General features: G+C 37.0%; 1 protein-coding gene across 6 annotated transcripts in view; it reads left to right on the top strand.

Moving 5' to 3' along the window:
• Positions 1 to 15102, top strand: part of HGF (hepatocyte growth factor) — a 71250-nt gene that overhangs the window by 21939 nt on the left and 34209 nt on the right. For 4 of the 6 annotated variants that reach the window (XM_012510221.2, XM_003252219.4, XM_030822003.1 and 1 more), the window contains 2 exons: positions 3288 to 3408; positions 4961 to 5079. In XM_012510221.2, coding sequence (XP_012365675.1) covers positions 3288 to 3408; positions 4961 to 5079 — 240 coding nt within the window. Of the gene's footprint in view, positions 1 to 3287; positions 3409 to 4960; positions 5080 to 5482; positions 5742 to 15102 lie in introns of those variants that run through there. The other 2 variants (XM_012510222.2, XM_003252220.2) reach the window with 1 other exon arrangement.

Raw genomic sequence — 15102 nt, 5'->3', positions numbered from 1 at the left:
AAACAGCCAACTTTTCAGCCATTGACTTTGGATAAGGTGTCCAATCTAGTTACATTCCTATGCACTTTCCCTGCAATGCTCCAATAGATGAGACTGCAACAGGAGAGCAAGTTAACTGTTGTAAACAAAAAAGCAGAGGGCAATGAGGACAACGTTGAAAAGGGTAGGGATAACAACTTTCTAAAGTTATTGCTATCAGTATATCATAAAGTATAACTGGTTAGAATATGTAGGAAATAAGTTAAAATATGTAAAACAAAAAGGCAGTTTGGGATAATGCAAAAAAATTAAGACTATGGGTCAGAAGATTTGTGTTCCAGGCTCAGGTTTAACATTTTGTGTTTTAGGTAAGTCTCTTAAAACTTTTGTGAGCCTTGTTTTCCTCACTGTAAGAATCAGATGATAGCTTTCATGTTTGTTTGTTTGTTTTTGTTTTTTGTCTTTTGTTTTTTAGACAGAGTCTTGCTCTGTCACCCAGGCTGGAGTGGTGCAGTGGCGCCATCTCGGCTCAGTGCAGCCTCCACCTCCTGGGTTCAAGCAATTCTCCTGCCTCAGCCTCCCAAGTAGCTGGGACTACAGGCATGCACCACCATGCCCAAGCTGGTCTCAAACTCCTGACCTCAGGCAATCTGCCTGCCTTAACCTCCCAAAGTGCTAGGATTACAGGCTTGAGCCACCGTGCCTGGTTGATACCTTTTATGTTAAAAGTATGGTATAAACAATCAAATAATATGTAACTATAATATACTTAAGTATCTCAATTCAATCATGGCATGTTTAATTCCCACCCCAACAATAACTTTCATTGCTTTCTAAAATGTAACACTATTCTTGCTAACTTTTATTTATTTATTTTTAGGCCCACAACTGCAGTCATAACTCTCTCTTCACTTTACTATCAACATAGCATACTTATGCTTCTAATTTTATGTTATTTTGTCCCTTTATAATTTATCCAACTCTCATCTATTCAAGGTCCTAGTAAAATCTAGTCTCTCCTAAAAAACTATTACTGCCAAATACTTAGAACTTTTTTTTTTTTTTTTTTTTTGAGACGGAGTCTCACTCTGTCGGGGAGGCTGGAGTGCAGTGGTGCTATCTCGGCTCACTGCAAGCTCCATCTCCCGGGTTCACACCATTCTCCTGCCTCAGCCTCCCGAGTAACTGGGACTACAGGCGCCCACCACCACGCCCAACTAATTTTTTTATATTTTTAGTAGAGACGGGCTTTCACCGTGTTAGCCAGGATGGTCTCGATCTCCTGACCTCGTGATCCGCCCATCTTGGCCTCCCAAAGTGCTGGGATTACAGGCGTGAGCCACCGCGCCCGGCCCCGGAACTTTTATAATAGATCCTGTTATCTAGAAAGTTGCAAAGCAAAGTGAGGTCCAAGTACCAGAAGCAGCAGCAACCCCTGGGAGCTTGTTATTAGTGCCCCAGCCCAGACCCACTGACTCAGAACTTGCCTCATAACGGGATTTCAAGGTGGTTTTTACGCACATTCATATTTGAACAAGCATTGATCTGCCACACTCATAATGGAAAGTGGTCATCTTATGGAACCATCTGTTTCATTCATGTAGCTATTTTTTCTTAAAACCATTAAAATGTGTAAGTCAAGGAAAAATTTTTATAATACTGCTCAATGTAGTGATTACCAGGAAATAATTCTATTCACTCTCATTAGAAAGGAATATACTATCACAAGCTGCATTTGCTGAAGGAGGCGTAATAGATGTAATCTCTTTCCTGAGTACTATACAAGAGTAGAAATTGTATATGTGAATACTTATCTTTTATATGTGACCCTAGTACTCTATTGTACATTTCATCCAACACGAAGGAACAAATAATGATAAATGCTGCATTTTTTCTTTGACAGTATCAAAATTTGTGTTCTTTAAAAAAAAGAGAGATAACTAAATGAGCCTGTTAAGCATTCAAATGGAAAGCTGAAATGTAACATCAGCTGAAATGTAACATTGCATCACGTATGTTGAGCACTGCTATGACCCTGGCCAACCTGAACACCTTTATTGATATGCTCATGGACTCCACTCATTTACAGTTCAGGTGCTTATTGGGTGTAGTCTGGAAAATCTCAGTATCAAATGAAGGGAAGCTGAGTTGGCCTCTTAGCTAATGTATTAATATAAATGAAGGAAAGTAGATGGATCAAGCCAAGTTGTTGCATGTTTCAGAAAGTTAATAGTTAATGTCCCTATTAGATTATAAGAATCAAGGATTCAAAAGTCATGATTCTAATACTATAATCCCAAATTACTACAAATACTCATTAGGCTAGATTCCGTTGGATAAAACTAAACATTGATGCCTCTTCCCACTTCAGCTAAAGTTAGATGATCAGTAATTCCAAGATACAAATGATGTGTTTAAGGAAGTTTGCCTGATTCATAGGAAAGCCAAGCAATGATTTATTCCACAGGATGCTTTCTGTGCTATAAATCAACCTGTCTGTTTGAGAAGTCTCACTTTCAGCAATTGATGTGATTCAGTTTTCAGTGTGACATAAGAGGCCAGCCAGAAGAGAACAATGAATTAACCTCACAAAATCATCAGTAAGATCCTACCTAATTACGTTGGCTTATACATTTTAAAAAGAGTGGGAACACAGAGTTCAATAGCAGGTCATCTTCTATCCTAAGCCAGATAGGAATGTAAACCTGCCCAGCCTATTCAACATGGATGTTCGCTAACAGAAAGGAGCTGTGATTTATTTTTTAAAAATATCCGTATTCTTTGAATTGCACTAGATTTCTATATGAAGCCGATCTCTTAAATCTATGTGGTCTTGATTATGTCATTAACCATAAAAGTATGACACAAACTCAATTAAACTTTGTTATTTCCTGTGTATGTGTTTGGAGGGCAAATTGAGAGAAAAACACTATTGTGCTGACAAATAGATACTGAGATCTTTGCATTTTAGACCAACACAGGAAAAATTTCCAAGGATCTGTCTTTTATTTCCATTTTCTAGATGCCTTTGAGACAGTTATTGAAACAATAGATAGACAGCTTCGTGGCCCTATAGTAAATCTGTGTGACACTAAGTACAAAAATCCCACTTAAATTGTATGATGTGTTCTATGGGGAGTAGCTTATGTCACTATTTATGGACATTAGGTCCTAATAAAAAGTTAGAATGATGTGTAGGATTTTTAAAAAATCTGTTTACTAAACAGGTGCTGTTCTTTAAATGGAACAGTGGTGTTTTTTATTTTGTTGTCAGAAACAATTAACATGCCATACTTTAATTTTATTAGTTGAATGCATGACCTGCAATGGGGAAAGTTATCGAGGTCTCATGGATCATACAGAATCAGGCAAGATTTGTCAGCGCTGGGATCATCAGACACCACACCGGCACAAATTCTTGCCTGAAAGGTAAAATATTAATGAATCATGCTTTCAGTGATTCTTTTACAAACTATTATTCACTCTATGACACACCGCTGTGGAAATTCTCTTTATATTATGTTTTCCCGATAGGGCATGTACATAACATTTAGAACTCCCAGAATGTTCAGGAGTTCTTCTGACAGAATTTCTGGCCATTATATTTGGAGGAAATAGTATAAGGGCAAAAAGATTCATGATGAGGTATATGAGAACACTGACTACATAGTCAACTGGTCAAGGTTTCTAAAATCAGCATGGTACTGAACACAAAATCATCAGCAGGGTATAGAGTGGAAGCACTAAAAGAAGCTTCTTTCTCTCTCGGAGCAGAAACAAAACAAAACCAAAGCAAACCAGAGGGCCAATTCAGTAATGACCACTTTGACAAGTCTTAGCTGTGATTAGAGGTATTGTTACTAATTGCAGGCAAATCTCCTTCTGGAGCATCTTCAGAGACTCAGGTATTGCAGGCCACACGCATAACAGCATGACATTAGTAGTGCTCATAGGGAGTAAAAAGTAGAGCAAACCATTCAGGTTGCTTTGTCCTGGTGTGTTTTGAAATTGCCCATATAAAAAGCCAATTTGGAGAAGTCAGGCAACTAAATCTATCTTTTATCCCCAGGAGTAGGTTTTGAGCTTAAATCATTACCTACCCCCGCCAAAAAAAAAAAAAAAAAAAAAAAAAAAAAAAAAAAAAAAATCGTCTACTTTTTCCCATGTATTTTACATGAAACTTTTAAGGTGAAAAAAAAAAAAAGGAAGAAGTTCATTTAGTTTGATTATAAAGAATAAAAATACAAATAATTACACAGGAAATTCCGTCCCCCACCTTTCTTTGGAAATTGCTGTTAGGTGTTTTTTCTTTGTTCTTTTTCTCTATTCTTTTTTGTTTGTTGTTATTTTTAATGAAATTAAAACTCCAGCTTATTTTCCAAATAAATGCTTGTCTTGTCATTTAAGTGAGAGCAGAAGGGATATGGTAGCAATTAAAATCAAGTCACCAATTCAGGACTCTGTTCATTTGAGGGGAGGTGGGGTGTGGAGAAAGTAGTGTGATGAAGTTTGTCTCATGATCTGGTGAAGGTGAGGGCATGACCTCGAAGGGCTCTATTTCCAAAACTGAGCTGTCATTAGTAACAGCGCCATTGAAACCGAAATTTCAGTTTGAACTTTAAGCCTTCCCTAGAAGAGGACCTGTTTTCTTAATGAGCATTCTACATGAAGTCGTGTTTTTGTAATCTCCCCTTAACTGGGTTCTAGGAGAAAGAGACTCCATTTGGAACCTCAGCTAGTGGGAAGGTACCGCATGGACCTAACTTATTAGCCAGGAGGTGATACTCTATCCTTAGTGGGATATATAAATTAGTAGATCCAGTAGTCAGTGATCAGCAGTCCTCGTAAGGCAAAACATAGAAAATGTCCTCTTTCCCCAGCTAGGTGTAGACAACCTAAGTGGAAAGTTATTTTGTGAGCTGAGGGGTGGGTGGTGTTTCCAGGCAGATTTATGTGACGCTTTTCTTGGTGTGGTTTGCAGATATCCCGACAAGGGCTTTGATGATAATTATTGCCGCAATCCCGATGGCCAGCCGAGGCCATGGTGCTATACTCTTGACCCTCACACCCGCTGGGAGTACTGTGCAATTAAAACATGCGGTAAGTGAAGGTCCAATTTATTGCTTCCTTTTCCTCTCACGGACTGGATCTAAGCAGGCGATTATTAGTGAGACAGGTTAACAACTATTTAACTTGATGCTTTAACGTGCTCAGGTTTTAATATTTTAAGAATGTGTTACATAATCCTACCCAATCTTTTGCATTTTCAGAGACTGATTATTTTGACAGTGATAAATATGCAAATACACACATCCACAGAAAACATTTTTACTTATGGCAAGAGCCTGAACCTTCTAATATTATCAAGAAAATTTAAAAAACCACAGAGAGAGAAAAAGATCGGAAATGTGTGCAGCATCACAAAGTCATTAGGGGAGTAAAAGCTAGGACCTTAGATCCTTACCTTCCAATCCTGTATCCTTTACCTACCTTTCCTCCCCAGAGACATAACATGAGCTCTCAACTGATGGTGAACCTCTTCTGGTGAGTGACAGAGGCTGCGAGGAAGAATAATGAGTCTAATAGAAGTTTATCACAGATGTCTCTAATCTCTATAGCTGATCCCTACCTCTCTGGCTGTCTTTGTACCCAGCCTGCATTCTGTTTCGATCTGTCTTTTAGCAGTCCATACAATCATTTTTCTACATGCTGGCCCTTACCCAGCTTTTCTGAATTTACAATAAAAACTATTTTTTAACCTGTTTTATATTGTTCCTTTCAATCTGTGAACTTGGTCCTCTCCTCTATGGTTAAGTCACACATTTTCACTGTTCTCTTAAACAATATTACATAATGTTTTGATTTCTTTGAATACAGGTCTTATTTTTTTCAACTGGATCCTAAAATTCTTTAAAATCAATAGAATTGCATAAATTTAGTAAGGTATAATAATGTTATAAATTGGCCCGATAATATAAAGTTATGTATATATGGACAGATATGTAAAGCTAAATAACCTACATAAGATCAGGCACCAGCACCTAGAGTAAAATATACAATTAAGAGGGCATGGATTGATTTTCATATATTTCACTATAGCAGAATGATGGGGAAATTCCTCTGAACAAACCTAACTGAATATTATCCACACTATGGTACTGCCAAGGTAAATCTCTCCCAATCTAGACCTGCTAATAAAACGAAATGTTTTGGACAACTCTTAATATTTTGGACAACAATAAATAACTGAAGAATCTGGAAGCCTTTCAGAGTAAAACACTGTGTTCCAAGGAAACTGAATCATCTGTTTTGTCCTTTAAAATAAAAGATGACTCCTGTGATAGTGTTTCTCTGCATAGACTGGGTTGGTTCCACTCATTGACTTTTTAAATTGTATTAGTCTTTCCATTGTTCTACACCAGTTAGGTATAATAAACCAATTGTTTCCCTTCTGATTTTGTGTGTGTGTATGTATGTGTGGTTTCGGTATTTTTTTTTTTTTTTTTTGAGATGGCGTTTCACTCTTGTTGTCCAAGCTGGAGTGCAATGGCACAATCTCAGCTCGCCAAAACTTCCACCTCCTGGGTTCAAGTGATTCTCCTGCCTCAGCCTCCTGAGAAGCTGGGATTACAGGCATGCACCACCAAGCCCAGCTAATTTTGTATTTTTAGTAGAGACAGGGTATCTCCATGTTGGTCAGGCTGGTCTCGAACTCCCGACCTTGGGTGATCCGCCTGCCTCAGCCTCCCAAAGTGCTGGGATTACAGGCATGAGCCACCATGCCTGGCCGGTTTACGTACTCTTATAAATTTTCTCTGGAATAAAACCTATACACACACACACACATGGACACATACACACACACACACACACACACATACACACTCACCTGCACATTCACCCTTCAACTGGCATGCACACACCAAGAAATCCAAATGTTGCCCTCCTCTTCATTTCCAAACCAATCTTTAGGGTATTTTTAAAAAGAGATTGAGAGAGGCAAGAAATAGAATGACTATGACACTTGCTAGCTATTAAGTAGGTTTCTTTTTTCTCTTCTGTCCAAAAAGGAGCTGGCTAGTTATGCAAGTAACATGCTATATAATTCCAATGTCTTTGTTAAGCAGAGGATAGTGTTTATAGGGTGTTAGTTCTAAAAAAATGACACCAGAATTTGTGAGCCAAACCTATATCACTCAAATTTAAAAAGTCTTCTGAGCTTTGGGAATATTTTGGAAATATCTTATTAAAGGATAGCTTTTAGTTTAAAAAATACATATATGAAAGAGGTATAAATATGACTATAAAGAGACGATACTTCTATTAAAGTGGATGAAATAAAGTTGACATTCTGGAAACCGTAAGAGATAACGTTTTATGAATATTCTTTCAAATGTTTTGGTTCACATATATAGTAAAGCCTATAATGCAAAACCAAAAATTTGGTGGTGGATTCAATTGTGCATTTATTTTCTATTGTGGCATAACAAATTACCAAAACCTTAGAGGCTAACAACAACACACACTTATTATCTCATATTTTCTGTAGGTCGGGAGTCCAGCCATAACTCACGCAGGCTCCTTGCTAGGGTCTCAAAAGGTCCTGATCAAGGTGCCTACCACACCTCAGATCTCATCTAAAACTCCGTGTTGCATTTAAAGTTCACTAGTTTTGACGGAATTCAGTTTCTTGTGGTTTTAAGGCTGCAGTATAATTCCTCTAGAGACTGCCTAACTTTCTCTGACGCATAACCCTCTCTACAATATGGCAGTTTACTCCTGCCAACAGGATAGCATCTCTCCTGCTTTGAGCTTTTGACCTCCAGACTCTCTTTTAAAGAGCTAACCTAATTAGGTCAGTCCTGCCTAGGTTAATTTCTCTTTTAATTCACTTATAGTCAACTGATTAGGGACTTCAATTACATATGCAAAATCTCTTCATCTTTGTTGTATAATATAACCTAATCACAAGATTAGTTCTCATTGTATTCAAAAGTTTCATCCATAACGAAGAGGAGAAGATTATGCAGTGTGTACACAAGTGGGTGGGGATCTGGAGGACCACACATGTATTTACTTGTACTGGTTGTAACAGATAATTAATTATTATTTTTTATTCATATCATTAACTGGGCCAGTTTTCTGGTTTTCTCTTAGTCCAGTCTAGCTGAAGTCATTCTGGGTTTTCAATGTTTCCAAAACAAAGAATAAAGATAATGATTATGTCACTTACTCTCTAGAAAGTTGGAGGGGAATTTCCAAACTCGTGTTTTATCATATACTAACTGTATTAGAAAATCATAATTACCATCATTTATTTAACACCTACAAAGAGGTGCTTTCCATTGTAGAGTTAACAATCCTTATTTCATTCTTAGCAAATGGTTGCAATTAGGCCAGTGAGGATGGGGGTAAAGACATGGATGGCTGGAGCAGTATGGTAATTCAAGACAAGGTACATGATTGATATGGGTAGGGTATGGGGTAAAAACAGAAAATTGAAAGAAGCTGAGAAAAATTAAGTTGATATGAGGCAGATCAAGCAAGATCCAAGAGTAGCCCATTCAGTTGCCATGAGAAACACTGAAAAATTAAGCAAAGGGAGGGATCTTACCTCATTTGTGATCTAGAATAGTGATCTCTAAACTGGTGTCCATGAGACCCAGGAAAACACAAAGACTCTCTTAGGGGCCTTTGGGCATAGATTGCTTAAGGGGCTCAAGTTCCATCTCTTCTTCTCTTGGGCGAATTCTTTCCCAAAGGTCCCTTCTTGAGATGCATGTGTTTCTCGGAAGCCAGGCATGTCAACACCCCTGCCCTCCCACACTGCTGCTCTTTCCTACTTTACCTGAATTTTACTGTAGCTCATTGCTCTGGGTTTAAAAACCCTGGGGACACTAAACAAAAAGATCTTTGAAAATACATTAAACATATATTCATGCTGTTTATAATTTATGGAGTACTGATAATTGTATCTCTATACACTATATATGTGTATACATACGTGCATGTGTCCACTGTATGTGTGTATTTTTCTCTTAAAACCTTGGGTCACAAGACATTTTAAAATGTAATTTCAATGAATAAAAAGCTTTCAGAGAAGTACGATGAGGTGAGGAATAAAAGACTATTCAACACAAAATACAACACAGGCCAGTAAGAAATAAACAGTGTGATTAAGGCAGTAAGCAGTGAGAAAAACAAGGTGGGGAAGGATGTGAACAATATCAAAAGGGGGAATGTACAGTATATAATGACAAATTGGTTATACTAGGAAATGGGATAGGGAGAGAGAAAAGTCTAAAATATTTTAAGGTTATTGGGTAGATGACATATATATAAGAGAGGCATTAATTTGAGGAGAAAGATCACAGGTTTAGTTCTGCTTACGTTGAGATGCAGGTGCTTGGCATCCTTGTTCATAGCACATCTAAGTTCATTCTTCTACAGAAAGTCAAGGAAAGTCACAAGTAAACAGGGATAGCAAAAGCCTTTGGCATCGGCAATTCCACCTAGCATGTTGAGAACACAAAGAGGGTTGTTTGCCCCTTTCTCCATAGCATTCATTGAATAAATATTTTCTGAGCAGCTATTATATGTTAAACAAACACTTTCCTAGTAGCTGGGGATACAGAAGTGAATAAAACAGACCAAGGCCTATAACAAGATAGAAAATTCAGAACTTTAACACAAACCAGTAAAGCAAAAGATGACACTGCCTTAATATGAGGATATTCACACCTGCCAGCCAACGTTTGAATACTGCTCTCCTTTTATTTGTTCAAAAGCTGAACTACCAATTTGTTCTAGTCACTTTGCTTCCAAGCTTCTATGTTACAATCAATGTATCACTCAAAGTAAAGAATGAATGTTGCTCATTTTCTGACAAATGTGTGCCAGGGTGCTCTGGGATGGGCCTTTTCAGACTTCCTTCACACTGTATTTCTCAGGAGGGCATATATACCTAAATGTCATCAGCCCACAAATATTCTATGTATATAATTTCAACAGCATTTTGGGCATATGGAATTTTAAGACATCACAAATATATAATAAGATTAGAAGTCCTGCACAGTGCTTGAATGAAGTACTGATTTTCTTATGTTTTTCCCTGATTATAACTTCATATTCTGAGTAACAGTTGGTTCTATATATTAGTTTCCTGCTTTTCAGAGACAAATAATAATGTTTGTTAAATTTATTGTATTTTCTTTAAGTTTTAAATTCAGGCATAAATGTACAGGTTTGTCATGTAGGTAAACCTGTGTCATGGGGTTTTGTTGTAAAGATTATTTTGTCACCCAGGCATTAAACTTAGTACCCATTAGTTATTTTTCCTGACCCTCTCCCTTCTCCTATCCACCACCCTCTGGTGGCCCCAGTGTCTATTGTTCCCCTCTATGTGTCCATGTGTTCTCATCATTTAGCTGCCGCTTTAAGTAAGAACATGCAGTATTAGTATTTTTATGAAGTAAACTCCAACAGGTCCCTGGCAATTTAAAAGCTCTCCTGTGATTGATACCCCTTAGAAATCACATTGAGTATTTAGATCAGTTCACAAGCTTCTTGGACTGAAGATACCTTTATACTCTTCGACATTATTGGGAAGCCCAAATTATCTGTGTGGATTATACAAATCCATGTTTTTCTATATTAGAAATTAAAACAGAAAATTCAAAACATTTATTAATTCATTTAAAATAGCAATAAGGCCATTGGCTATTAATAAATATATTTTAATGAAAAATAGTAAAACCAGTGGCATCATCTACTTTTTACAAATTTGGCATTTAAAAAATTTTTCTTTAATGGCACCTTAAATGAAGACAGCTGGATGTCTTGTATTTGTTTTTGCCATCAGTCTTTCAGAATATCACATATCACGTGCCATCTGAAAGTTTCATGGTGTAAAGAACAAATGATGTCTTAACATTACTGTGAAAATAGTTTTGATCTCCTGGACCCCTGAAAGGATCTCAGGAACCTCAGGTGTCCCAGGACGCTCTAAGAACAACTTTTTGCTATACATCAGAACATGCAAGACTGATATGGTCCCCTTACGAGTACACTACTTAGTATTTACCTGTGGGCTACTCCAATTTCCCTCAGCCCCTTGGCACCAGAAACTCGCCTCTTCTCTTATTGATTATCTTTAACCCCGATTTTCTTCATGAATCCTGTGAAGTGGGGATGGGAGGGTCTGTTTCACCTTTTAAGCTCTCTTTTGCATGATTCGTACTATTATTTGCCCAGTTTAAACTCCAAAAGCCTGGCATAATCCTAGATATAGCCTTCTCCTTCACTCTTCACATTTGATTTATCACCAAGTCCTGTCAATTTTATCTTCTATATACCTTTCACATAAGACCATTTCACTCCATCATTGTCTCCTTTGTCCAAGAGAGTATCATTTTTTAACATGAATGGCCTTCAGAGGGAAATATCTATATCCACTATTTTTCCCTGCAAAAGAGAATGTTTTAAAAAATATGATTATATCATTCCTTATCTATAGAACACCACACACACACACACACACACCCCTCTATATATAAATTAAAAACCCTTCAGTGATTTCCTTTGATCTTAGGACAATGACAAAACATAACCATCTGTTACCCCCTACCTATATTTCTAACCTTATATGTGACTTCATATACCTCCACATTTCTCTCCAGGCTCTCATGCTCTCTGTTCCAGCCACAATGATTTTCTTCCTTTGCCTCATATTTTCCACGTTCTCATTATAGTCTCTTCACCCCAGCCATGCCTTCTGCCTTCAAAAAATTTTACTTTCTTCCTTACCTAGTTGGCAGCTACTCATTCACATTTCGACTGTTATGATTTCCTCACATCAGCTCCTTCATTTGAGCTCCCTTACTGTGTCATCTCCATACATTCTTATGATAAAGTTTAATTTATAAATTAGGCACAATAAGTGATTAACAACAACAATAAAATAGAATAATGATAACAATATGCCAGCATCACTATTTTTGTGCCTTGGGGCCATTGTTAAGTAAAATAAAGCATACTTGAGTATCAGCACTGCGAAACTATGACCATTGACCTGATCACCTAGAAGGCTACTAAGTGACTAAATGGGCAGGTTGCATATACAATGCTGGACAAAGGAATGAGTCACATTTGAGGCAAAATAGAACGGAGTATACAGTTTGAAACATATGAATTGTTTACTTCTGGAATTTTTTATTTAATATTTTTGGATGACAGTTGACCACAGGTAACTGAAATGGCAGAAAGCAAAACTGCAATTAAGGAGGAACTACTATACTTAAGTGCCCAGAAACACTTTAGAAGTGAGACCTGGGTAGATCTTTGATAACTAAGGTTTCTATTCGAGGTACTGCTCTGGAGTGAATTGTGTCTCCCACCAAATCCGTATGTTGAAGCCCCAACTCCCATTGTGACTACATTTAGATATAGGTATCGTAAGTGGTAATTAATGTTAAATGAGGTCATGAGAGTGGGCCTTAATCTGGTAGGATCGGTGGCCTTATAACAGGAGGAAGAAAGAGAGAATTCTGTTTTTCTACTATGTAAGGACATAGCAAGAAAGTGGCCATTCGCAAGTGAGGAAGAGAGCCCTCACCAAGGACCCAACTGGCTAGCACCTTGGTCTTGAACTTCCTAGCCTCCAGAAATGTGAGAAGATAAATTATTTTTGTTTAAATCAGCAAATCTGCAGTCTTGTTATGGCAGCATGAGCAGACTAATATAGGTATGTTGCCATTGGAAACAAATATACAAAAAAATCCTTTCCCTTAGTAACCAATGAACATGGACATCACTTTAAAAGAACATAGTCATCTTTTAAGACTCAGTGTGTTTATATGATGAGAAAATAGTTTTTACAAATTGTATACAATTACAAAATAATTTTTACAAATTATTTTCTTTCTTAGACAAAGCTGATTGTTTCTTTGAGTTTTCCTAATTTATCCAAGGCCAGAATAGAGATTCATAGAAATAAAATCTTGTGTCCTGTGTCAGAAAAACACAATGCTGTCAATACCATTTTTCAAGGGAAAAATCTTTTACTTGGAGGCCTCTTCCAAATCATCTTCTAAAGATTAAGGCTATAGAATTGAAGACCTTTCATGAAAGTCGTGTCTCCTGAGCATTTTGTACCAGAAAAAGCTTGGATAAAGTCCAGGGAAAAGTTTGAGGTATGAATCCTGGCTTCACATGGAAAGCAAACGTGCAAACAATTTGAGGTTCATATTTTGGAGGTCTTTACTACTTTATCCCATGTCAATTTTAAAACAAAAAGCTCTTTAAATTTATAATGAGCTCGATCCTGGTCTTCATGGCCCACAGAGCACAAGTATTGTTGATGGGAGAATGGCTTTATTACACACTGTTCTCAATCCCGAGGGACCTTCATAAAGTAAATTCTATTTCAGTTGCTCTTCAGTAGCTGGGAAGAAGCAGTGGGTTAGGTTGAACTGCTCCAGGGGATTATCGGGTATTTGTCTACCAGCCTATGAATCGACCTATTCTTAACTATAGGGAAAAGAGAAGCAATAGCTTGTCTCCATTGGGAAATCTGGGTTTTCTTTCGGTGGGGATGTTGAGGGCAGGGTGGGGGTGGTGGAAACTGTAGATGTAAGAATTTACTCATCATTCATATGAAGCTTACAGAGCCCTGGGTGTCACTGTTCGTAATATACTATGCACTCCTCCTCTCCAGCTACCATTCAGAACTCTATCAGGGCCCTGTGGCCTCTCTGCAAGGCTTTGGCTAGCACGTCATAGAAAAAAGTCATCAGATTTTTTTTCTAATTAGTGATCTTGTTCTCTTGGTCTCTGTTGGGAGGCAAGATGGTTGTCCCAAGAATTAGACAACAGTGAATACTCTTTGTCTCAAAAAAAAATCTATTCACATCTTAAAATTCACTTCCAAATTTTGTAGCAATCAGATCACAGCACAACCACACCAGCAAAGTGAAATTAATGTTCCAAGAGGCACTGATTGCATTTGTTCATATTCAAACAGGACAGTGAAAAATTTTGATAGCAAATGTTGTTTTACTTAAAGCATTTCCAAACAGAAAATTTTGTGTCAATCATCAAAGGAAAGCATTCCTTTACTCATAGACCACTGATGATTACATCAATACTTTTGCTTCTGCTTCCAATGGGTAGCCACTACTGATACCCGTGGCAAAATGTTTTCTTTGTAGGAACTCTCAGAAGAGTTCCAGATATTTTCAATGTTAACTGGGTAGACATGATTGCAAAAATATTTGTGTATGTGGGGATGCTGTGTTTTAAAATACTTGTTGCTTTGTCTAAACAATCAACTTCAGCTGATATTTGGGAATGTTTCTGTGTTTTCTGACATTTTAGTTTGGCCAATGGAGACTTTTCAAAACCCTCCCTTACTCAGGTCCCATGTTAAGTATTAAGTACAAAGGAATGCCTTTCCCAACATTTAATAGCCTTTTCCAAATCAATTGTCACGAAACATTTGTTTTATTTTTACACGCGGTTTTGATATTTATACAGCAGGGCTGCAGGAGGAGTTTGTTTTACTGCCATCGAGGAATAATTAATTTTGTTTGAATAGTAAGTATGTGAGCAGCAAAGATCAAACGTTTATATCACAGTTAAATGGTCTATGGACAAATCATTCATCATGGTCCTCATCAGATATTTATTAAACAGCTTCATGGAGACTCATAATAACTCTTATTTATTGATGAAAACTATTTAGTTACCTTGTCATACTAATACATCTTTATTCGCCTGTATTATTTATTCTATACATTGCCACCAGAATTATGCAGTTTTTATTTATGGGGTGACTTCTAGCAGTTGAATGTCAAAGGGAATAAATACAATGCACTGATTTCAGAGGATACTTTGGAGTTAAAGAAAAATACTAGCGAAATACTCTAGTTTGTGTTTAAAATAATGACAAATATTTCCAATGAATTAAAACACGAGAAAAATAAAACAAGTTATTAGAGTTATGCACATTTTAAAGTTATGGATATTTATTTTTAAAAAGATGAAAAATAATAATGTTTTATTTATATTCTCTACATCTCAATAAAGCCTAATGAAAAAGTTATATTTATTTGGTAAAATATTATA

Source organism: Nomascus leucogenys, chromosome 11, assembly GCF_006542625.1.
Source record: "Nomascus leucogenys isolate Asia chromosome 11, Asia_NLE_v1, whole genome shotgun sequence".
Taxonomy (NCBI): domain Eukaryota; kingdom Metazoa; phylum Chordata; class Mammalia; order Primates; family Hylobatidae; genus Nomascus; species Nomascus leucogenys.
Note: the sequence above shows the minus strand (reverse complement) of the source record. Positions and strands in the feature narration are given on the sequence as shown.